The sequence below is a fragment of the Haematobia irritans genome, chromosome 5, assembly GCF_050003625.1.
Source record: "Haematobia irritans isolate KBUSLIRL chromosome 5, ASM5000362v1, whole genome shotgun sequence".
Classification (NCBI taxonomy): Eukaryota; Metazoa; Arthropoda; class Insecta; order Diptera; family Muscidae; genus Haematobia; species Haematobia irritans.
Window position 1 is genome coordinate 46536456 of NC_134401.1, and position 26334 is coordinate 46562789.

General features: G+C 34.5%; 2 protein-coding genes across 2 annotated transcripts; both read left to right on the forward strand.

The window, feature by feature from the left end:
- The first annotated feature begins 818 nt into the window (after positions 1–818).
- On the forward strand, positions 819–4835 carry LOC142239667 (uncharacterized). The gene has a single exon (XM_075311454.1). It carries the CDS (start codon positions 819–821, stop codon positions 4833–4835), a length of 4017 nt encoding a protein of 1338 aa, XP_075167569.1.
- Positions 4836–4858: 23 nt separating this feature from the next.
- Positions 4859–6214, forward strand: LOC142239669 (uncharacterized). The gene has a single exon (XM_075311455.1). The coding sequence runs from the start codon at positions 4859–4861 to the stop codon at positions 6212–6214; it is 1356 nt and encodes a 451-aa protein (XP_075167570.1).
- Positions 6215–26334: the final 20120 nt, after the last annotated feature.

Sequence of the window (26334 nt, forward strand, 5' to 3'; positions counted from 1 at the left end):
GAAGTTTGCAACGTGGTGTTAATATATGGCCGCTAATAACCATGCCAAAATTGGTCCATATCGGTCTATGGTTATATATAGCCGATCCCCAATCACACAAAAATTGGTCCATATCGGTTCATAATCATGCTTGCCACTCGAGCAAAAATAATCTAGCAAAATTTTATTCCTTTAGAAAATTTTGTCAAATTTTATTTCTAATTTTGGCAAAATTTTATTTCTATAGACAATGTTGTCAAAATTTTAATTCTTTTGAAAATTTTGTAAAAATTTTATTTCTATAGAAAATTTTGTCAAAATGTTTGTTATGGCTTTCACACAAGAAACAATTTCCTAAAGGGTCATCACAGTGCATTTAGTTGCCTCTCAATTACGATTTGTTTTCTCTTCATTTCGGTTGTTGCATTATCAACGATATGCTGCTAGCTTGGATGCTGTTGTAAACGTCGACGATGTCTACTGCGTGTAATAAAATGCTTTACATTGACCAAAGCATATTTTAACAAACGGTTTCTGCCAAAGAGTAAACCGAAAATAAAGAATTTAAAGTAGAGAAAATAATTGTTCTTTCATCGTCTATCATCAGCTCGCCGGGTAAATGAAAAAACCTGGATGGACAGTTATCGATCTTGTTACAAACTAAACACATTATTTTTTACGCAATAAAGCAAAGTCAATTGAATTGAAAGTAAATTACCAAAAGTGAATTTTATTTAATTTTGGATTTAGATTTGCAGTTTACAAGTAGGAAAAAGCTCCTGCTTCATCATAGGTCCTTCGAACCGGATATTGGTTCCAATAAAAAATTCCAAGTGAACATGTCATTTGATGAATGTTATGATGTAGGGAAGAACGACTCTTCAAGTACGGGTGGTATACGCGTGAAAATGTTACAGCGGGAACAAATCCTCGCCCGATTTGAATCTGCCAGCCACAATCTAGAATCATTTGATTGTTTGGGCCTTCACCAATTGGAAGTAAAACTTTCTATTTTCGAGCGTCAGTGGGATACGTTTGAAACTCTTCAAAGACAGTTGGAGGCTTTAGACGAATCACAGTTCTCTTTCAATCATCACAGTGTCTGCGAAGAGGCGTACTTCATCGTTAAGTCAAAGTTGTTAGAAAAAATAGCCGTGTTAAAACAAGGCACACCTGACAACCTTTTATGCAGCACGCATGTTATGCAACCAACTTTTTCTAACCAAACATCTAAGGTCAACCTACCAACGTTACAACTAACAAAATTTAATGGGCAACATAGGGACTGGCTTGACTTTTTTAACACATTCAGAACTTTAGTACACGATAATCCTGACCTTTCCTCGATAACAAAATTCCAATATTTGCGCTCTTGCTTAACAGACTCTGCAGCACGTCTCATCCAATCTTTAGAAGTCACGGAATCAAATTATTTCAAAGCAATCGACATTCTAACCAACAGGTACGACAATAAAATTGAAATATTTCACTCTCATATTCGTCATATATTTGATATGCACAAGGTAAAGCAGTCATGTGTATCGTCACTGCGTGATCTAATAGACACAATTAATGCTGACCTACGTGCATTAGAATCCATCGCATCGAAATCACAAATTGCCGACGGCATTTTGCTACATATGGTTGTATCAAAACTTGACGTCGAAACTCAAGCAAAATGGGAGGAAGAAACCTCAACAATGTTAGTTCGAGCCGCCACGTCGGCAAATCTTCAACTTCCCTCATGGGATAACCTATCATCCTTTCTCGAGAGGCGCTGTAAAATTCTAAGCATAGTCAACAGCAGTCAAACAGGCCATTCTCATAGTCAACGGTCGACAACGGCCACTTTTTCAAGGAACGTGTCGTCATTCGTAGTTTCCAACCAACAATCAATTTGTGTCATATGCAACTCAACTCCTTATCACGGTGCGTTTCATTGCCCAGTGTTCATGGAAGCGAACGCCCAAGATCGTTTTACACTCGCAAAAAAGCACAAACTCTGTTTAAACTGCTTAGGTATGAATCATGTAATGTCGTCATGCCCGTCACAAAATAGGTGTCGACAATGCAATGCCTCCCATAATACATTACTTCATAGGGACCCCCCAACCACCTTATTTTCAAATCAGGGCGAAAGTGAGCATAGAACACCACAAGGAATACAAAATTCAGAATTCATTGCAAATGAGACCATGCAAACGGTGTCGTTAAAAATAGCGAAGGAAAATAGTTTGGTCATATTGGCTACGGCAATAGTCGAACTTTGCAACGAAAATGGGGTTAAAATCCGTGGAAGAGCATTATTAGATTCCTGCTCGCAATTGAATTTTATAACCAAACGTGTCGCTCAACTGCTAAAACCAAGCTTAAGAAAGGTTAATATAGAAGTATCTGGTCTTGGGAACAGTTCTGTCTCAGCTAGTCAAGCATGTTCGATTACAGTCAAATCGCTCGTCAACGACTTTGCAGTTCCCCTTGACGTTGTTGTAATTCCTTGTATCTCATCATATCACCCTCAATCACATATTGACACCAGCGGTTGGCACGTCCCAGAAAACATAACGTTGGCAGACAAAAACTTCCACCAACCCGGAGAAATTGATCTACTAATAGGTGCAGATCTTTTTTGGGACTTGTTAATGGTAGGTCGTATTAAGGTCGATAACCAACCAAATCTAATAAAAACCAAACTTGGATGGGTGGTAACTGGATCTATAGTTCCTGCTGATGTTTTACCATCCAAATCTATGATGACGTCAAACAAGTTGCAATCAACCAACCTCCTAACATCATATATTTCTTCGTATACAAGTTGCAACCCCACAATGTTACAATCCCAAATAACATTACCACCACCGAATAATGACTGCTCGCAACATTTCTCTCGCATTCCTGTGCAAGACAAATACAAACTATTCTCATCATCAAACGAGCCAATATTAGAAATGTTGTTACAGAGATTTTGGACATTGGAAGAATGTGGGGAGACAAATAAAAAGATAATGTCTGCGGAAGAAACTATGTGCGAACAGCTTTTTTGCACTAGCACTAAGAGGTGCCCTAAGACAAACAAATTTATAGTTCGTTTGCCGTTTAAAACAAATCCATCAACACTGGGACAGTCGTTTGATATAGCTCGTCGAAGGTTATATTACATAGAGCAAAAATTAATGAAAAGTAATCAGATGAGGAAGGATTACACTGAATTCATGAATGAATATCACACACTAGGTCATATGTCCCCTCTTCCGGCTATTGATGTTGCCCATTGCAATTTTATTCCGCACCATGGTGTTTTAAAATTAGACAGTTCAACAACTCGATTAAGAGTTGTGTTTGACGCATCGTGTGCTACTTCGAATGGCAAGTCGTTGAATGACGTGCTTTGTGTAGGACCACAACTACAAGATGACATATTTTCAATGTTGAGTCGATTTAGATATCACAAGTACGTAATGGTCGCCGACATCGCTAAAATGTATCGGCAAGTTTTAGTTGACCCAGCGGATGCACAATGGCAGTGTACCTTGTGGCGCGATACATCTTCAAATCTACTTACAACATACCGATTAAATACACTGACTTACGGAACCAGCTGCGCTCCATACTTAGCTGTTAAATGTTTGCAGAAACTTGCTCAAGATTACTCCACCTTGTTTCCCATCGGTGCCGCAGTCACTATGAGAGATTTTTACGTTGACAATTTGATGACAGGTGGAGAAAGTATAATGGATCTCATCGAAATTAAAACACAGGTTATCAAGTTGCTACAATTAGGAGGTTTTCCGCTTCGTAAATTTGCCGCAAATGTCGATGCAGTTTTAGCTGACGTTCCCGATGAAGATAAGGAAACCATTGTCCACATAGACAACATGAATTTTGTAAAAACGTTGGGGCTCAGATGGGCACCGGATAATGATTCCCTAGGTTTTTCCTATGCGCCACACAACCAATCAAACAAATTATCAAAAAGAATAATCCTCGCCCATACATCCGCCTTTTTCGATCCACTAGGGTTGATAAACCCTATGATCGTCAGAGCTAAAATTCTATTACAAAGTCTATGGAAGCTAAATCTACACTGGGATGAGAGCGTCCCTCAGGATATTTTCGAAGAATTTCACCATATCCGTATGCAGTTATCAAATTTGAAGCAGCTGAAAATCGCCAGGTTCGTACCCTTTAACTCAACTACTAATATTCATGCATTTGCAGATGCCAGTCAAAAAGCTTATGGCGCTTGTATTTATGTAGTGTCCCAAGGAGCGAATGGCGTGGAGTCATCACTGATATGTGCAAAATCAAAAGTGGCCCCAATGAAAGAAGTCACTCTCCCGAAACTTGAGCTCTGCGCAGCATTATTGTGTATAAAACTTCTTCAATCTGCCAGAAAATCATTTCCAAAGTCGCCAAACCAAATTTACTGCTGGTCAGATTCATCCATAACACTTTCCTGGATAACTGGAGCCCCCAGCAAATGGCCTATTTTTGTAGCGAACAGAGTTTCGCAAATTCAACAACTTTCAGAAGGAGTCCAATGGCGCCATGTTCCAACTGACTTAAACCCAGCGGATTTGCTTTCACGAGGATGTACACTTTCCACACTACTTGAAAGGGAATTTTGGTTTAAAGGCCCGCCCTTTATCTGTATGGAAATGTCTGAATGGCCCAAGCAAATAAAACCCATAGTGGAAGACACATCAAAATTAGAAGACAAACAATACAGTTTTGTGGTCAGTGTACAAGAAGACATTCTGCAAACTCACAAATTTATCAACAATTACCAAAAGCTTTTGCGTATACTAGCATATGTAAACCGCTTTTTGAGTAACACCCGTTATAAAAAAAATTAAACGGGCCTTTAACACCTACCGAAATGCAACAAGCCTTACTGTTAGCTTTGAAAATCATACAGCAAACTCACTTCGCTGAAGAGAAAAAACTATTGTCAGATGGCAAGCCGTTAAGGAATCGATCTAAATTACAACAACTTTCTCCATTTATAAGTGATGGAATAATTCGAGTAGGGGGACGATTACAAAAGTCATCAATTCCATTTGCTACAAAACATCCAATAGTGCTCCCCCCAAGTCACCCATTCGTTAAAACTTTAATAAATTATTTCCATAGGAAATTTCTTCATGCCGGGACTTTATCTCTTCACAACATTTTAAGAGAACAGTTCTGGATCATAAATGGCCGCAACGCAATTAAACAAATTATTCATTATTGTGTGCTATGCTTCAGGTGTAAGCCAAAGACCGAAGAACAAGTGATGGGAGAGCTCCCTGCTGAACGTGTAGAACCGAGCTTCCCATTTCAAATTTCTGGAGTCGATTACTGTGGTCCGTTTAGTATAACGCAAAAAATACGAGGACGACCTCCCATCAAATGCTACATATCTGTGTTCATCTGCTTCTCAACTAAAGCTACACATTTAGAACTAGTTTCAGATTTAACTACATCATCTTTCATTGCAGCGCTAAAGAGATTTGTTGCTCGACGGGGGCGTTGTTCGATTATATACTCCGATAATGCAACAAATTTTGTCGGGGCAAATAGAGAATTGAAATCACTATTGGATATATTCCTAAGCAAGGAGCACAACGACTCCATTCGAAAATTTTGCCTTGAAGACGGAATTTCGTGGAAGTTCATTCCTCCACGGTCTCCCCACTTTGGTGGGTTATGGGAGAGCGCCGTAAAACAGGCAAAATACTATTTACGGCGAGCTATTGGCAATCATATTTTAAGTCATGATGAGCTCAACACCATCGTATGTCAAGCTGAAGCCATTATTAATAGTCGCCCCCTTACACCACTCTCTTGTGACCCGAATGATATGCAGTGCCTTACACCAGCCCACTTCTTGATTGGCCGCCCTCTCACAGCTTTACCAGAACAAGAAATACGTACATTGAATTCTTGCTCTCTGAAGAGTTATAAACTTGCTCAATGGATACAACAACACTTCTGGGAACGTTGGCGTAAAGAATATTTGAATTGCTATAGTGTTACGGTCCAATCTATTATACATTGGTATCATCTAACAGTGTTTCACTCATTATCTTCTTTTGTATCTATTTGCAACAATGTAAAAATAACTCTCACTCTTACTCTCAATTCTCATCTATTTATATGCTTGCATCTTTTCGTTAACATACACATACACACATGTACATATATAAATGCTTTAACATATCTAGTTCTAAGCTTTGTATTGAGTAAATAAAAAACACTCTGCATTTTGAAGTAAAGAAGAACGCATCGTCGTTTCTCATTTGATTAGTACACCACAATTAATGGCGACGAGAATAAAAGAGTAAAACTTAATAAGTTAATAAATTAAATAATTTAACAAATAAAACAAAACAAACAGTAAAAAAAAAAAGAAATGCCTGCCAAGATGGATGAAGCAAATCAAAGTTTTGCCGCTAGTCAAATTGCTGTGTTTCAAACATCGAATGTGACGGAATTTAATCCTAATGTGGAGTCATGGAATGTATGGAAAGAACGTTTGGACATACATTTTTGTGAAATAAGTTGCACGGATGACAATGTGAAGAAGTCGATTTTATTAAAATCAATTGGTGCCGTGGCTTATAAAATGTTACACAGTTTGTGTAGTCCGGATGCTCCTGTAACCAAGCGGTATGATGAATTGTGCATTATATTGGATACCCACTACACACCACCAACTATTGTGTTCAGTGAAAGGAAAAAGTTCCATGTGTCAACAAAACACGACAGTGAGACCGTGGCTGAGTGGTATGCCCGTGTTAAGACATTAGCTCTTAATTGTAAATTTGGTGCAAACTTGGAAGCCTTCGTTCTAAATCAATTTGTGATGGGTTTGCCAAATTTCATTTTCGAACGACTGTGTGAAGAGGACGAAAGTCTAACGGTGCAAGTGGCGTTGAGGAAGGCAATGATTTTAGAGACGAAGAACATGACAAAGGAGGCAGAGAGGGAACGAAGTTCAGTGAACCTTGTTCAAAAGCAAAAATTAAACTTCAAACATAACGGCAATGGCGGTAGTAGCAGAGGATATGGCAGCAGTGGTAGCAGAGGTAGTGGTGGCAGCAACAACAGAGGCAGTGGTAACAATAATAACAGAAGCAGTAATTTTAACAGCAACAGAGGCAATGGTCATAACAACAGAGGTGATGTGGAGAAGAAGTCTGCTTGTTTGCATTGTGGCTGGAAAAATCATAACTCCCAATCTTGTAGATACAAGGATAGTAAATGTCATGCTTGTGGGAGAATTGGTCATCTGGCTTCTGTGTGTCATAACAAAAAGAGAAGTGTCAATTTTGTTAATAATAATTTTGATAATTCTAATGATGATGATGCTAATGATGATTTATTTAATTATTCAATTTTCAGTGTGGCTGAGCGCAATTCTAGTGATGTGTATTCTCTTCAGATTGTTATTGATGGTGTTGAGCTTTGTGCTGTGTGTGATACTGGGGCTCCTTGTACATTAATGCCCGTTTCTTTTTATAAGGAGAACAACATTAAGAAAACACTTCGTCAATGTAAGGTACCATATGTAGACTACAGTGGTGACAAATTGAAGCTGGTAGGAGAGTATGATGCGTCGGTGACATTACACCACAATTGCCTCCAACAGAGAAGCAAATGGACGAACGGATCCCCGAACCTTGAAATTAATGACATGGTAATACTTAAGGATGAAAACATACCCCCTCTAAAATGGCCAATTGCTCGAGTTATTGATGTAAGCCCTGGCGATGACGGCATAGTACGAGTTGCAACCGTTCGATCGACTGAAGGCACGTTCAAACGGGCGATTACTAAATTATGCAAGCTCCCAATACAATAGTCTTTTGAAAGCAAGGCTTTCAAGGGGGGGTGAATGTTATGGCTTTCACACAAGAAACAATTTCCTAAAGGGTCATCACAGTGCATTTAGTTGCCTCTCAATTACGATTTGTTTTCTCTTCATTTCGGTTGTTGCATTATCAACGATATGCTGCTAGCTTGGATGCTGTTGTAAACGTCGACGATGTCTACTGCGTGTAATAAAATGCTTTACATTGACCAAAGCATATTTTAACAAACGGTTTCTGCCAAAGAGTAAACCGAAAATAAAGAATTTAAAGTAGAGAAAATAATTGTTCTTTCATCGTCTATCATCAGCTCGCCGGGTAAATGAAAAAACCTGGATGGACAGTTATCGATCTTGTTACAAACTAAACACATTATTTTTTACGCAATAAAGCAAAGTCAATTGAATTGAAAGTAAATTACCAAAAGTGAATTTTATTTAATTTTGGATTTAGATTTGCAGTTTACAAGTAGGAAAAAGCTCCTGCTTCATCAATGTTATTTCTATAGAAAATTTTGTTAAAATCATATTTCTTTAGAAAATTTTGTCCAAATTTGACTTCTATAGAAAATGTTGTCAACATTTTATTTTGTCAAAATTTTATTTATATAGGAAATTTTGTCAAACTTAATTATATACGTATTTAATGGGTCATTTTAAATTTAATATATACCATGTATGGACTACGTGGTATATATTACGGTATTAGAAAGTTTTAAGATACCTTGTCTTCGGCAAAAGTTACCGCAACCCAAGTAATTCGATTGTGGATGACAGTCTTCAGTAGAAGTTTCTACGCAATCCATGGTGGAGGGTACATAAGCTTCGGCCTGGCCGAATTTACGGCCGTATATACTTGTTCTTTTTTTTGTGTGTAGTTGCCGTAATTTCTATTCATATTGATATCGATAGATGTTTTAATATAGCCCTATAAGGTCGATATACTGCCAATATTTAACAAACTTCTTTAGATTTTTGTATTGTATTGTGAATCGATATCAGTCCATGTAATGAATGATATATCCTCCATATAGACTGCAGTCCTGATTGCATTGAACGTTGCAATTTTCAACTGATTTGTCAGAGAATCTAATGTTACTTTGAACATGTTACAAGTTACGACAAATAGGGTTCATACCAATTTAATTTATAGTTACCAATATAACTTAAGATATATTCCGAAGATGCTACATCTTTGCTTTAACAATTTTGTTTTTAATTTCTTAGCCACGATAGTAAAGACGTTATAACTGAACAGATATTTTACTCACCACAAAGGAGTTGCAAGCATAACTAAATGTCAGTTTCTTGAAATTTCATGTTTTATTTTGTCTTTACAGTAGCATTGATGTCAAAAATGTATCCATCAAAAATAATATGACGGTGTTGTTAACCAGTGATAATGGAGTTTTGCCAGAAGAACGATGTGTTTTGAACAGCTGCACAAGCATTTTGGTTGGAAGTTATCCATCTTTTTGCAGCTTGATTTGAAGATTTCATGTGGGCGTTACTGTCTATTCATTCCATTATCTGTTGGTTTGTTTATATCACAAAAATCTCCAATCTATTTTAGCAAATCTATCAAGTATTTATTTAAGAAAACTATGAAAAATCATTTTAATCAAGATAAACCGCAACGAAACAAAACAAAAAAAGCACAAAAAATTAAAAATATAAGAATCTCAACGCAAGTAAATTCGCACATGAAATATCCTCTACAAAGTCAAATTCAACATCGTGTAAAGTGTTGCACAGTGGCAATTGAATAAAAAAATCGATTCATTTAAGTAACAGTGATGAGATTTATCCTGTCTTGTAGAAATGGCAAATTATCTTAACTTTAGCTGGCGTGGAAAAAAGTCTTTTGCAAAATAATTTATAGACAACTTGATAATGGAGATTATAGGTTAGGTTAGGTTAAAGTGGCAGCCCGATTAAGATTCAGGCTCATTTAGACTATTCAGTCCATTGTGATACCACATTAACTAAAAGTACCTATTACATATGGGCACTTCTAGTTTTAACCGCTGAACCTTCTTGATTATTTTTCTTTGTTGAACCAACCAGATTGTTCCAAAAACATTAGCAGACTGCTTAAGTTAACGTTTTTCATATCCGCCAGTAATCTGAAGCTATATGCTCCTAAAAGTTGCTTGCGCTTTATACAAAATGCAGGACACTCACACAAGAGGTGTTTAATTGATTCTTTTTCCTCCGCATCATGACAGCTCATACAATAGTCATTATACTTCGCGCCAATAGTTTTTGCAAAATCGCCTATCAGGCAGCGACCCGTTATAGCAGATATCAGGAGTGATATCTGACGTCTCGAGAACATTAGCATATCCAGTGTGCGGTTTAAGTTTAAATGGGGCCATATTTGCTTGGTGTCGTTACAACCCTTGCAATTCTCCCATCGAACATTTGCCATCATAACAGCCTCTCACGCAGCATGAGCGTGCAGGTAGCTAGTTCCCCAGGAATATGTAAGGTAGTCCCTAGCTTTGCCAACTCATCCGCTTCGCAGTTCCCCGGTATGTCCCTATGGCCAGATACCCATATTAGGTGAATATTGTACTGACTGTCAGAGTATATATTAATGCCCACATTTTTTGGAACATTACTTCTCAGCCAATTCGCCACCTCTCTTATTGCTAATATTTCAGCCTGAAAAACACTACAGTGATTAGGTAATCTTTTCGCTATTCGAAGTTCCAGATCATTAGAATATACTCCGAACCCCACTTGTCCATCCAATTTAGAGCCATCAATGTAGAAATCTATATATTCTTTATTCCCCGGGGTCTGTGTGCACCACGCCTCACTGTTGGGGATTAGAGTCTCTAACTTTTTGTCGAAAAGTGGACTCGCCAAAGTGTAATCCACTACGTTAGGCACATCTGGCATTATTTTGAGGACAAAACTGTGACCGTAACCTTTTTCCGGCCACAGCGATAGTTCGCGCAACCGCACAGCCGTTGTTGCAGCTGACTGTTTGGCCAAAATGTCTAAAGGCAATAGATGCAGCATGACATTAAGGGAATTTGTTCCTGTCTTGCTGAATGCGCCTGAAATACACAAACACGCCATACACTGAACTTTATCTAAACCAGTCGGTTTCTGAAGTGCCGGCCACCAGACTACAACACCATATAGCATTAAAGGTCTTACCACTGCCGTGTATAGCCAATGCACAATTTTTGGTTTTAGTCCCCACTTTTTTCCTATTGCCTTTTTGCACGAGTACAAAGCTACAGTTGCCTTTCTCGCCCTTCCTTCAATATTAAGCTTAAAGTTCAGCTTCCTGTCCAAAATAACGCCAAGGTATTTTGCACAATCACCAAAGGGAATTTCAATACCCCCTAAGGAAATGGGCCTAACCGTGGGAGTTCTGCGATCTTTGCAGTACCTGACTAATTCTGTCTTTGCAGGATTTACCCCAAGACCATTGTCTTTCGCCCAGTCATCCGGAGGGCCCTCTGAATAATATCTCTGATTGTGGATGGGAATTTTCTCCTGACTGCCAGAGCCACATCATCTGCGTATGCCACCACTTTTATCCTTTCTTTTTCAAGAGTAACCAGAAGGCTATTTATAGCAACATTCCAAAGAAGAGGTGATAGAACTCCTCCTTGGGGAGTGCCTCTGTTCACATACCTTTGTATGTTTGCTTGTCCTAGTGTGGCTTAAATACGTCTCTTCATTAGCAGTTCGTCTAACAGCCTGAGTATACATGGATCAACATTCAGAGTTGTCAGTCCATTTAATATCGAGCTCGGATGGACATTATTGAACGCCCCTTCGACGTTTAGAAACGCCACGATTGTGTATTCTTTGACAGATAGTGAGCTTTCAATAAAGCTGACTAGTTCATGTAGTGCAGTCTCAGTAGACCTGCCCTTCGAGTATGCATGCTGTCGTTTCGAGAACAAACTTGAATCGATGCTAGTTCTAGGATAAATATCTATCATCCTCTCCAGAGTCTTAAGTAGGAATGAGGATAAGTAGGAATGGTCGGAAATCCTTCGCCCTCGAGTGAGAGGCTTTTCCCGCTTTAGGTATGAAAACGACTTTTGTTTCCCTCCACTTTCCTGGGATATATGATAAGTTGATACATCCTTTATATATCACCGACAACCAGGGGATAATTTTGTCAGTTACAGCTTGTAACTCCGCCGGAGAAATTCCATCAGGTCCGGGGGATTTGAATGGTCCAAAGCTATTTAGCGCCCATCTTATTCTAGTTTCCGATACAATTTCCTCGACAGGAAACGACCGCTGAGCAACTGTGGCACCGCCAGTACATGGTTCAACCGTCTGATTTCCAGGAAAATGTGTGTCCAATAGTACCTCCAGCGTCTCCTCAATGGACGTTGTCCAATTGTCCTCCGATGTTTTAATGAAACCTGGAGCGGAGTTGGTGGATGCTAGAACCTTCCGTAGTCTGGAAGCCTCGGACGTATTCTCAATACTGCTGCAGTAATCATTCCAAGAGTTATGTTGCGCCTTTCTCAGTTCTCGCTTGTATCCTCTCAGATTCTTCTTGTAAGCGTCCCAGTCCTCAGGGGCTCTGGTGGACTTTGCCTTGTTAAAGAGCTTCCTGCAGGATTTCCTCATATTACTTAATTCCGTAGACCACCATGGTGGTCGATGTTTCCCCCTTGGCTTTCCTCTAGGGCATGCAGCTTTCAGTGAGATGTTGAAGGCCTTAGTAATCCTCTCCACTGCGTGTTCGATTTCGATTTGAAACTGATGTAGCGATGATCTGAGAAGCTGTGTTCCCTCAAAACTTGCCACTCAGATATTATTTCATTCAGTTCTTGCGAGGCCAAGGTGATGTCCAAAACCTCTTGCCTGTTTTTAGTGACAAAGTTTGGGGCATCTCCCTTGTTGAAAACTACCAGATTAGTACGCAAAATAAGCTCTATTAGCGACTCTCCCCTTGCATTAGTATCACTACTTCCCCATATAATATGATGCGCATTCGCATCGCATCCCATAATGAGTTTCGTCTTTGTTTTCAGTGACTCCTCAACTAAGGTCTTAACGGCGCATGGAGGCATCTCCCTGTCATGTCCCATATAGACCGAAGATACCCAATATTTGCATTTGGCTTATTCTAAACTTGCAACGACAGTGTCTGTATTGCACATTGAAGGAAGCAGAAAAAAGTTGAGCTCGTTTTTAGCAATTATACAGGCTCGATTTACATCATTACCAGTATACTGCAATAGTTTGAACCCCGGAGTACTTAATTCACATATTTTGTTTTTATAAACATATGGTTCTTGAATAAGAACTATATCTATGTCCCCTTTCATCAGGAGAACTTTTAAGGCAGCACATGCAGCCTTACAATGATGAAGATTTATCTGGAGGATCCGTAGGACCATCGAGATTTTTAACAACCGTCACATCAGCCGCTTCGATCGAGTCATCAAGAATGTCCTCTTCAGAGATATCGGTGACTCTCGCAATAACCATAGGTTCAACTTTGGTGAGTTCTGAGGCAGTAGAAGCCTCCTCGCGCATACGGTATCTATCCATGTCTTCAACTTTGGTTTCTCCCTCGACATCGCAAGAGGATCCGCTTACTTCTGATTCAGACAGAAGCTTGTCCATTTCTGAATCCTTCAGCTGATTGTTTTTATTTCATTTGGATATAATGAAAGCCATAACATACACGGCCCTGGGACTTTGCTAGATGTGGCAAAGACAGTGCATGCCGTCTTGGTCCATCCACTTCATCCAAACGGCCAACCTTCCAATCAGCTGTTGGAAGATCTGAATTGCATTGTTTCAGTCTATTTAAAATGGATTCAGGGTCAGGAAGGTTTGCAGGTATCCACGCATGTGCTCTAGGTCTAGCCGGTATGTCTTTCTTCTCGACTAACTCTAGAGCAGCTCCTTCCCAAACATCACCAATTAGTTACAGAGCAGCTTTAAAACATTCTATAGACCTTTGGTCCTCAAATGCGACTAGCTTAAATCGTCCTTGATACCAACCAGCCTCTTGGTGTCGAGGATCTGGGCCGGGAAACTTTTCCAGCACCTGTGAGTAGACGCCAGACAAAGCATTCTCAATTTCCCCCCATTTTTGCTTTGGAACCATACCGTCCAAAGCTCCTTTATTTATGATAGCCATCACAAGGCTGTCTTTAGCAACTGAGGCAAACGATCGTTGATCCCTTTTGGAGTATGGCAGCTCATCCGGTGATCGTTCCCTTTTTCCAGCCTCAATAATTCTTGAGCCCATTTTAAGGAATCGCTTTTTTTAGCCGACAACGTGCTTGGGTCGACTGATCCTAATTTCTTTAGGATAAACAAAGCATTTCTGCGTTCCTTGAATCTCTTTCGTGAGGGATTACCTCCTTTTGATACCATTACCTTGGAAAAGGTTCGACTTGTCAAATTGTCGACACCTGTCGACCCGTCTACAGGTCGACTAATTAGGCCTAACTCTTGGTCATTGCCCAAATTTATAACTCCAGTCAATACCCGGCAATTATAAAAAAAATCGATTCATTTAAATAACAGTGATGAGATTTATTCTGTCTTGTAGAAATGGCAAATTATCTTAACTTTAGCTGGCGTGGAAAAAGTCTTATGCAAAATAATTTATAGACAACTTAATAACGGAGATTATAACAATAGGTTCAAAATTTAACTTATTTTTTGCCCCTGTAACCAGTGTTGCCAGTATTGGGGACTTTCCCCCAAATTAGGTATATTTTTCCGTGAATGGGAACGAAATATCTGAGTTGAAGACATGGGGGTTTTGTGGGGAATTTCCCTAAATTTGGGGATTTTTTTGAAATCGGTTTAATATCATAAATTAACATCAAATTTCATTTTTACAAAAGAAGTCCAGTGGTTCGTCAACATTAACAAAAAAAAATCTGCTGCTCTTCATTCCACGGTATTCGAAAGGCTGTAAATGGAGAATTTGAACTTTTAAAGGACACAGAATTTTATTTTGGGGGTCCAAGCTCTTTTCTAATTGTACTCAGTTTGGCTAAGATGTTTTTCTACAATTGTAAAATCATTTCAGACTCGTTGCCCTCGTAATCAGTGTTCATTACTGATTTGGACAATATATCCGATAAATACAGAAATAATGAACATAATTCACCTTAATATTGATCTACCACCACGAATGTCACTCGACAATCTACCAAAATTGGGAGATCATTTTATCAAAAAAACTACAAAAAACAAAAAAACTTTTTTTCCATAATTTTATATCTATAGAAAATGTAGTCAAAATGTTATTTCTATATAGAAAATTTTGTTACTATTTATTTCTATAGAAAATTTTATCAAAATTTTATTTCTATAGAAAAGTTTGCAAAGAAAAGTTTGTCAAAATTTTATTTCTATAGAAAATGTTTGGCAAATTATTATTTCTATACACAATTTTGTCAAAATTTTATTTCGATAGAAACTTTTGTCAAAATTTTATTTCTACAGAAAAATTTATTTGTATAGAAAATTTGGTCAAAATTTTATCTCTATAGAAAATTTGGTAAAAATTTTATTTCTATAGAAAATTTGGTAAAAATTTTATTTCTATAGAAAATTTTGTCAAAATTTTATATCTATAGAAAATTTTATCAATATTTTATTTGCATAGAAAATTTTTTTTAAATTTTATTTCCATAGAGAATTTGGTCAAATTTTGATTTCCATAGAAAAGCTTGTGAAAATTGTATTTCTGTAGAGAAATTTTTATTTCTATAGAAAATTTTGTTAATATTTTAATTCTATAGAACATTTTATTAAAAATTTTATTCCAAAGAAAAGTTTGTCAAAATTTTGTTTCTATCGAAGAGTTGGTCAAAATTTTTATTTCTACAGAAAAGTTGGTCAAAATTTTTATTTCTATATAAAATTTGGTCAAAATGTTATTTCTATAGAAAAGATAGTCAAAATTTTTGTTTGTATAGAAAATTTGGTCAAAATTTTATTTCTGTAGAAAATTTTTTTAATATTTTTTTTCTATAGAAAATTTGGTCACATTTTTATTTCTATAGAAAAGTTGGTCAAAATTTTATTTCTATAGAAAACTTGGTCAAAATTTTGTATCTATAGAAAAGTTGGTTAAAATTTTTATTTCTACAGAAACGTTGGTTAAAATTTTATTTCTATAGAAAATTTGGTCAAAATTTTATTTCCATAGAAAAGTTTGTAAAAATTGTATTTCTGTAGAGAATTTTATCAAAATTTTATTTCTATAGAAAACATGGTCAAAATTTTTATTTTTATAGAAAATTTGGTCAAAATTTTATTTCTGTAGAAAATTTGGTCAAAATTTTATTTCTATAGAAAACTTTGTCAAAATTTTATTTCTATAGAAAATTTTAATTTATTCTACAGAAAAGTTGGTCAAAATTTTATTTCTATAGAAAGTTTGGTAGAGAATTTTGTCAAAATTTTATTTCTATAGAAAACATGGCCAAAATTTTTATTTCTATAGAAAATTTTGTCAAAATTTTATTTCTATAGAAAACATGGTCAAAATTTTTATTTCTATAGAAAATTTTATTAAAATTTTATTTCTATAGAAAATTTGGTCAAATTTTTATTTCTATAGAAAAGTTGGTCAAAATTTTATTTCTATAGAAAACTTGGTCAAAATTTTATTTCTATAGAAAAGTTGGTTAAAATTTTTATTTCTACAGAAAAGTTGGTTAAAATTTTATTTCTATAAAAAATTTGGTCAAAATTTTATTTCTATAGAAAATTTTGTCAAAATTTTATGTTAACAGCAAATTTGAGAAAATTTGGGTAAACTTTTATTTCTATAGAAAATTTTGTGAAAATTTTATTTCTATAGAAAAGTTGGTCAAAATGTTGTCAAAAATTTTATTTTAACAGCAAATTTGGTTAAAATTTGAGAAAATTTGGGCAAAATTTTATTTCTATTGAAAATTTTGTGAAAATTTTATTTCTACAGAAAAGTTGGTCAAAATTTTTATTTCTGTAGAAAATTTGTCAAAATTTTATATCTATAGAAAATTTTGTGAAAATATTATTTCTATAGAAAATTTTGTCAACATTTTATTTCTATATAAAATTTTAGTTCTATACAAAATTTTTTAAAATTTTTATTTCTACAGAAAATTTTGTCAAACTTGTATTCCCAAAGAAAATGCGGTCAAAAGTTTTATTTCTTTAGAAAATTTTGTCAAAGTTTTATTTCTAAAGAAAATTTGTCAAAAATTTTTGTGGTTTTTGGGGACGAAAGCATCATAATTTGGGGGACAAGAACCAGAAAAATACCGGCAACCCTGCCTGTAACATGTTCCGCTCCAAGCATATATATTTTCAAAATTTGTTCAAACAAAAAATTTTTGTAATGTGCATAACATGTTTCAACCTAAACATATCTTTTTTAAGGCCCAAAGGGTTAATTTCCAGTTTCTACGCATTTTTGTGCAGGCAGCAAATTGCCATAAATATAAATGTGTTGGAATACAAATAAAAATATAACATATATTTTTAATTTATGTGAATTTTACACCCTAAATTTAAAATAAAAAAAATAATTAATTAATTTAATTATATACAAAATATCCCAGCTAAAAAAGCGTCGCCAAAAATGTAATGAAAATGTTCTTTTTAAATGCACCGAAAAAAAAAGTAAACTGTTTTATAGGAAGAGTAAACTAACTCGTACGAAAATTGAACTAAATTTTGCTACACATTTTGAGATTTCCCCAAAACGTTGTTAAAACCAGGAAAATTTAATGCCCTGTTGTACTTTTTAACTACAGTTCACGAAATTACACCCTCTAATAGAAGAAAATTTTAACTAAAAGTTAAGAAGAAAATCATTGGCGCCAAATCATGACCATTTAAACGATACAGTAACATAGTTCATTCTTACTATTTTTGGGAATCGTACGAAAATTTTCATTTGCTTTAGTTCGTATTGAACTTATGTGTACGGTCATCGAACTCACGTTTAGTTCATAAAATATTTGAGACATAAAATAAAATTTAACTACTAACAAATAATGTTTATACCCTCCAACATAGGATGGGGGGTATATTAACATTGTCATTCCGTTTGTAACACATCGAAATATTGCTCTAAGACCCCATAAAGTATATATATTCTGGGTCGTGGTGAAATTCTGAGGCGATCTGAGCATGTCCGTCCGTCCGTCTGTTGAAATCACGCTAACTACCGAACGAAACAAGCTATCGACTTGAAACTTGTCACAAGTAGTTGTTATTGATGTTGGTTGGATGGTATTGCAAATGGGCCATATCGGTCCACTTTTACGTATAGCCCCCATATAAACGGACCCCCTAATTTGGCTTGCAGACCCTCTACGAGAATCAAATTTCATCCGATCTGGCTGAAATTTGGTACATGGTGTTAGTATATGGTCTCTAACAACCATGCAAAAATTGGTCCACATCGGTCCATAATTATGTATAGCCCCGATCCCTAGATTTGGCTTGCGGAGCCTCTGAGAGAAGAAAATTTCATCTGATCCGGCTGAAATTTGGTACATGGTGTTAGTATATGGTCTCTAACAACCATGCAAAAATTGGTCCACATCGGTCAATAATTATATATAAACCTATCCCCAGATTTGACCTCCGGAGCCCCTTGGAAGAGCAAAATTCATCCGATTCGGTTGAAATTTGGTACGTGATGTTAGTCCATAATTATATATAACCACCCTAGGGAGCCACCGTGGTGCAATGGTTAGCATGCCCGCCTTGCATACACAAGGTCGTGGGTTCGATTCCTGCTACGACCGAACACCAAAAAGTTTTTCAGCGGTGGATTATCCCACCTCAGTAATGCAGGTGACATTTCTGAGGGTTTCAAAGCTTCTCTAAGTGGTTTCACTGCAATGTGGAACGCCGTTCGGACTCGGCTATAAAAAGGAGGTCCCTTGTCATTGAGCTTAACATGGAATCGGGCAGCACTCAGTGATAAGAGAGAAGTTCACCACTGTGGTATCACAATGGACTGAATAGTCTAAGTGAGCCTGATACATCGGGCTGCCACATAACCTAACCTAACCTATATATAACCACCATATAAACCGATCCCCAGATTTGACTTCCGGTGCCTTTGGGAGAAGCAAAATTCATCCGATCTGGTTGAAATTTGGTACGTGGTGGTAGTATATGATATTAAAAAACCATGCCAAAAATGGTCCATACCAGTCCTAGTATAACTAGGTCCATATCGGTCTATAGTTATATATAGCCCTCAGATAAATCGATCCCCAATCGAACAAAACATGGCGCAGAAGAGATGAATTTAGCATGGGCTTGTCATAGGACGAATGTCCACCATTTCAACATCTTTTGCACTGAATGTGCATGACTTCTTACGATGTGATCCGAATTCAGTTATTGAATGTGAATTGAAAAATTTTGTGATACAATTTATATAATTTTTTATGATTTTTGTAAGCATTCTAACGCTTGTCTGAAACGTTTACCCCAAATATTTTCAAAAATTCGCAATTTTTCTAGAATGGATTTACCATTTTTATCGACAAAATTTGAAAATTTTTTTTTGCATTTTATTAACTTTTACTCTGTTTTTAACCTATTTGAAACAAAAATGTTAAAATTACCCATTAAAAATATGGGAAAACGAGTTATAAAAATTGATTTAATATAACTTCCTTCATAGTTAAAATAAATAACATCTTTGGGAGGACATTTTTGGAAGTGTTTTTAAAGTTGTGCCTTTAGAAGAACTTCCAAATTTTTTTGCTGGGAAATATCCAAGTGTCAATGCTTGAAAAAAACTTGCAAATTTGCTACTAAAGTAGCAAAACGGTTACACTTACGGATATAAACCACTGTGCAAAACAATAAAACTACAGTAGAAGCCTAGGCGAAATTTTTTTAAACAAGATTTCGTTTACAACTGTCAACTGTCATGGTGACAGTACTTAACCTAAATTCTCTTTACACTACAAACCAAACAAAAAAACAAAAATTATCAAAACTTGGTCTAAAGTGACAATAAAAATAGCAACAGCAACAGCAACAACAACAAATAATATTGACATCAGGCATAGCTCACACTAAATAACTGAATTAAATTAACGCTTCTACGTAGTCCTAAGGAACATCGATGGCGATGGTGTCATGTTTTCGTTGCTGATGTTGTTGTTTTTTTTTTGCAATGCATTTTAAATGAGTCTTAAATGTTGGTATTTTGAAAGTCGCATTACAGCAAACTTCAACTTTATGCCATTGGTGATGGAGATTTTTCTGTTTCTTTTTTTTTTGTGGCAATTTCTGGTGTCGTTGACAATTAAAAGAAAACAGTGTCAAATTTGACAGCCTTTAATCAAATGTCAAAATCTAATGTCAACTACAAGTTTGCCAGCTACCACTACGTAGTAGATTTAGTTAGAAACTCTAAGCGGATATGGTGGGATTTTTGTGGTAGTTGTTTTGGAGGAGGCTTAAATTTGGTAACTTTGACCTCAGGTGTTATCGATGGTGGGTTTCGCAAATTAATGGAAGTCCTTTGTTGATCAATTATGGTGACATTTCGTTTAGTTTTAACTGTGGTGATGGTTAAGTGGTTCAAAGAAATACCCTACGAATTATAAATGCGAATTCTCGTAGCCAAGTGTAATAAGATTTTTTGTTCTATCCTAGTGTGACAAAAATCCTGGCAGAGATGAATATCCTGAATTCAAGGTTTTTTAAACGGTGTCATGCTTTTAATTATGTATCAACTTATATTTATAAATAATACAAAATATTACCAAATTTAAATTGCAGAAAAATTAGGGGGAATAAACAAAGCACCAACACCATACCCACCACTACTTCTTTTCAAAACCATCGTGCATTGAAAAAAATAAAAGCCTCCCGGTTCCCACTCTACTTCAAGTAGGAATTATGCTATATTTCATGTAAAAAACATCTTTAAAATAAAATGTTGAAAAACAACTCCCAATCTTGAACGCTTTTTTGCTTTGTAATCAAGATGCGACATGTCAACGAATTTAAAGACAAATTCATTAGTTTTGGCGAATTTTTCATCAAATTATAATAAAATTTGCAAAAAAAGTTATAATTTCGTTCGGCTTTAAGAGATTTTAATTCGATTTTAGCGGCTAAACTCATCACATACCCATCTTTACATAAAATGCAGGACACTCACATAAGAGGTGTTTAATTGATTCTTGTTCCTCCGTATCAAAAGTCGATAAACTTTTCTATGAAAAAATTTTGACAAAATTCTCTATAGAAATAAAATTTTGACAAAATTTTCTATAGAAATAAAATTTTGACCAAATATTCAAAAGAAATACAAATTTGGCAAGATTTTCTATAGAAATACAATTTTGACAAAAATTTTTATAGAAATAAAATGTTGACAAAATTTTCTATATAAATAAAATATTGACAATTTTTCTATAGAAATAAAATTTTGACAAAAATTTTTATAGAAATAAAATTTTGGACAAACTTTTCTCTAGAAAAAAATATTCACAAAATTTTCTATAGAAATAAAATTCTATAAGAAATAACATTTTGACCAATTTTTCTATAGAAATGAAATTCTGATAAAATTTTCTATAGAAATAAAATTTTGGCAAAATTATCTATAAAAGTAAAATTTTGACAAGAAATATAATGTTGACAAAATTTTCTAAAGAAATAAAATGTTGACAAATTCTTTATCGAAATAAAATTTTGACAAAATTTTCTATAGAAAAACAAGTATATACGGCCGTAAGTTCGGCCAGGCCGAAGCTTATGTACCCTCCACCATGGATTGCGTAGAAACTTCTACTGAAGACTGTTATCCACAATCGAATTATATATATAAATCGGCTATATATAAATATAGACCGATACGGACCAATTTTGGTATGGTTATTAGTGGCCTTGTACTAACACCACGTTGCAAATTTCAACCGGATCGGATGAATTTTGCTCCTCCAAGAGGCTCCGGAGATCAAATCTGGGGAACGGTTTATATGGGGGCTATATATAATTATGGACCGATATTGGCCAATTCTTGCGTGTTTCTTAGATACCACAATCTAACACCATATTCCAAATTTCAACCGGATCGGATTAATTTTGCTCCTTCAAGAGGCTCTCGATATACACCAATTTTTGTGTGACTGGGGATCTGCTATATATAACTATAGACCGATACGGACCAATTTTGGCATGGTTATTAGCGGCCTTATACTAACACCACGTTACAAATTTCAACCGGATCGGATGAATTTTGCTCCTCCAAGAGGCTCCGGAGATCAAATCTGGGGAACGGTTTATATGGGGGCTATATATAATTATGGACCGATATGGGCCAATTCTTGCGTGTTTCTTAGATACCACAATCTAACACCATATTCAAAATTTCAACCGGATCGGATGAATTTTGCTCCTCCAAGAGGCTCCGGAGGACAAATCTGGGGATCGATTTATATGGGGGCTATATATAATAATGGACCGATATGGTCCATGGTTCTTAGAGACCATATACTAACACCACGTACCAAATTTCAACCTGATCGAATGAAGTTTGCTCCTCTAAGAGGCTCCGGAGGTCAAATCTGGGGATCGGCTTATATGGGAGCTATATATAATTATGGACCAATATGGACCAATTTTTACATGGTTGTTAGGTTAGGTTAGGTTATGTGGCAGCCCGATGTATCAGGCTCACTTAGACTATTCAGTCCATAGTGATACCACATTGGTGAACTTCTCTCTTATCACTGAGTGCTGCCCGATTCCATGTTAAGCTCAATGACAAGGGACCTCCTTTTTATAGCCGAGTCCGAACGGCGTTCCACCTTGCAGTGAAACCACTTAGAGAAGTTTTGAAACCCTCAGAAATGTCACCAGCATTACTGAGGTGGGATAATCCACCGCTGAAAAACTTTTTGGTGTTCGGTCGTAGCAGGAATCGAACCCACGACCTTGTGTATGCAAGGTGGGCATGCTAACCATTGCACCATGGTGGCTCCCTCATGGTTGTTAGAGGCAATATACTAACACCACGTACCAAATTTCAATCGGATCGGATGACTTTTGCTCCTCTAAGAGGCTCCGGAGGTCAAATCTGGGGATCGGTTTATATGGGGGCCATATATATTTATGGGCCGATGTGCACCAGTTTTTGCATGGTCATTAGATAACATATACCAACACCATGTACCAAATTTCAGGCGGATCGGATGAAATTTGCTTCTCTTAGAAGCTCCACAAGCCAAATCGGGGGACCGGTTTATATGGGGTCTATATATAATTATGGACCGATGTGGACCAATTTTTGCATGGTTGTTAGACACCATATACTAACACCATGTACCGAATTTCAGCCGGATCGGATGAAATTTGGTTCTCTTAGAGGCTCCACAAGCCAAATCGGGGGATCGGTTTATATGGGGCCTATATATAATTATGGACCGATGTGGACCAATTTTTGCATGGTTGTTAGACACCATATACTAACACCACGTACCAAATTTCAGCCGGATCGGATGAAATTTACTTCTCTTAGAGCAATCGCAAGCCAAATTGGGGGTCCGTTTATATGGGGGCTATACTTAAAAGTGGACCGATATGGCCCATTTGCAATACCATCTGACCTACATCAATAACAACTACTTGTGCCAAGTTTCAAGTCGATAGCTTATTTCGTTCGGAAGTTAGCGTGATTTCAACAGACGGAGGGACATGCTCAGATCGACTCAGAATTTTACCACGACCCAGAATATATATACTTTATGGGGTCTTAGAGCAATATTTCGATGTGTTACAAACGGAATGACAAAGTTAATATACCCCCATCCTATGGTGGAGGGTATAAAAAAAATGTTGACAAAATATTTAGAGAAATAAATGTTCACAAAATTTCCTATAGAAACAAAATTTTTAAAAAATTGTCTACAGAAATGAAATTTTTACAAAATATTTTTATAAATAAAGTTTTGACAAAATTTACAACAGAAATAACAGTTTGACAAAATTTTCCATAGAAATAAAATTTTGGCAAAAGTTTCTAAAGAAATAAAATTTTGACAAAATTTTCTATAGAAATTACATTTTGACAAAATTTTCTATAGAAATAAATGTTCACAAAATTTCCTATAGATATAAAATTTTTAAAAAATTTTCTATAGAAATAAAATTGTGAGAAAATTTTCTATATAATTTCTATAGAAATAAAATGTTGACAAGATTTTCTATAAAAATAAAATTTTGACTAAATTTTCTATAGAAATAAATGTTCACAAAATTTCCTATAGAAATAATTTTTTTTTTTAAATTTTCTATAGAAATGAAATTTTTATAAAATATTTTTATAAATAAAATTTTGACAAAATTTTCTACAGAAATAAAATTTTCTATAGAAGTAAAATTTTGGCAAAAGTTTCTATAGACATAAAACGTGACCAATTTTTTATAGGAATGAAATTCTGATAAAATTTTCTATAGAAATGAAATTTTGTCAAAATTTTCTACAGAAACAAAATGTTGACAAAATTTTCTATAGAAATAAAATGTTGACAAGAAATATAAGGTTGACAAAATTTTGCTATAGAAATAAAATTTTGACAGAATTTTCTATAGAAATAAAATTTTGACAAAATTTTCCATAGAAATAAAATTTTGACAAAATTTTCTATAGAAATTACATTTTGGCAAAATTTTGTATAGAAATAAATGTTTACAAACTTTCCTATAGAAATAAAATTTTGACAAAATTTCCTATAGAAATAAAATTTTTACAAAATATTTTTATAAATAAAATTTTGACAAAATTTTCTACAGAAATAACATTTTGACTCAGAATTTTACCACGACCCAGAATATATATACTTTATGGGGTCTTAGAGCAATATTTCGATGTGTTACAAACGGAATGACAAAGTTAATATACCCCCATCCTATGGTGGAGGGTATAAAAAAAATGTTGACAAAATATTTAGAGAAATAAATGTTCACAAAATTTCCTATAGAAACAAAATTTTTAAAAAATTGTCTACAGAAATGAAATTTTTACAAAATATTTTTATAAATAAAGTTTTGACAAAATTTACAACAGAAATAACAGTTTGACAAAATTTTCCATAGAAATAAAATTTTGGCAAAAGTTTCTAAAGAAATAAAATTTTGACAAAATTTTCTATAGAAATTACATTTTGACAAAATTTTCTATAGAAATAAATGTTCACAAAATTTCCTATAGATATAAAATTTTTAAAAAATTTTCTATAGAAATAAAATTGTGAGAAAATTTTCTATATAATTTCTATAGAAATAAAATGTTGACAAGATTTTCTATAAAAATAACATTTTGACTAAATTTTCTATAGAAATAAATGTTCACAAAATTTCCTATAGAAATAATTTTTTTTTTTAAATTTTCTATAGAAATGAAATTTTTATAAAATATTTTTATAAATAAAATTTTGACAAAATTTTCTACAGAAATAAAATTTTCTATAGAAGTAAAATTTTGGCAAAAGTTTCTATAGACATAAAACGTGACCAATTTTTTATAGGAATGAAATTCTGATAAAATTTTCTATAGAAATGAAATTTTGTCAAAATTTTCTACAGAAAAAAAATGTTGACAAAATTTTCTATAGAAATAAAATGTTGACAAGAAATATAAGGTTGACAAAATTTTGCTATAGAAATAAAATTTTGACAGAATTTTCTATAGAAATAAAATTTTGACAAAATTTTCCATAGAAATAAAATTTTGACAAAATTTTCTATAGAAATTACATTTTGGCAAAATTTTGTATAGAAATAAATGTTTACAAACTTTCCTATAGAAATAAAATTTTGACAAAATTTCCTATAGAAATAAAATTTTTACAAAATATTTTTATAAATAAAATTTTGACAAAATTTTCTACAGAAATAACATTTTGACAAAATTTTTTATAGAAATAAAATTTTGATAAACTTTTCTATAGACATGAAACTTGACCAAGTTTTTTATAGGAATGAAATTCTGATAAAATTTTCTATAGAAATGAAATTTTGACAAAATTTTCTACAGAAAAAATGTTGACAAAATTTTCTACAGAAAAAACATTTTGACAAAATTTTCTATAGATATAAAATTTTGACAATATTTTCTATAGATATAAAATTTTGACAAAATTTTCTATAGATATAAAATTTTGGCAAGAAATAAAATTTTGACAAGTATGTTATAGAAATAAAATTTTGACAAAATTTTCTATAGAAAAAAAAAAATGTTGACAAAATTTTTATAGAAATAAATGTTCACAAAATTTCCTATAGAAATAAAATTTTTAAAAAATTATCTACAGAAATGAATTTTTACCAAATCTTTTTATAAATAAATGTTGACAAAATAATCTACAGAAATAACATTTTGACAAAATTTTCTATAGCAATAAATATTCACAAAATTTCCTATAGACAGAAAATTTTTACAAAATTTTCTATAGAAATTAAATTTTTAGAAATAAAATTTTGAAAAA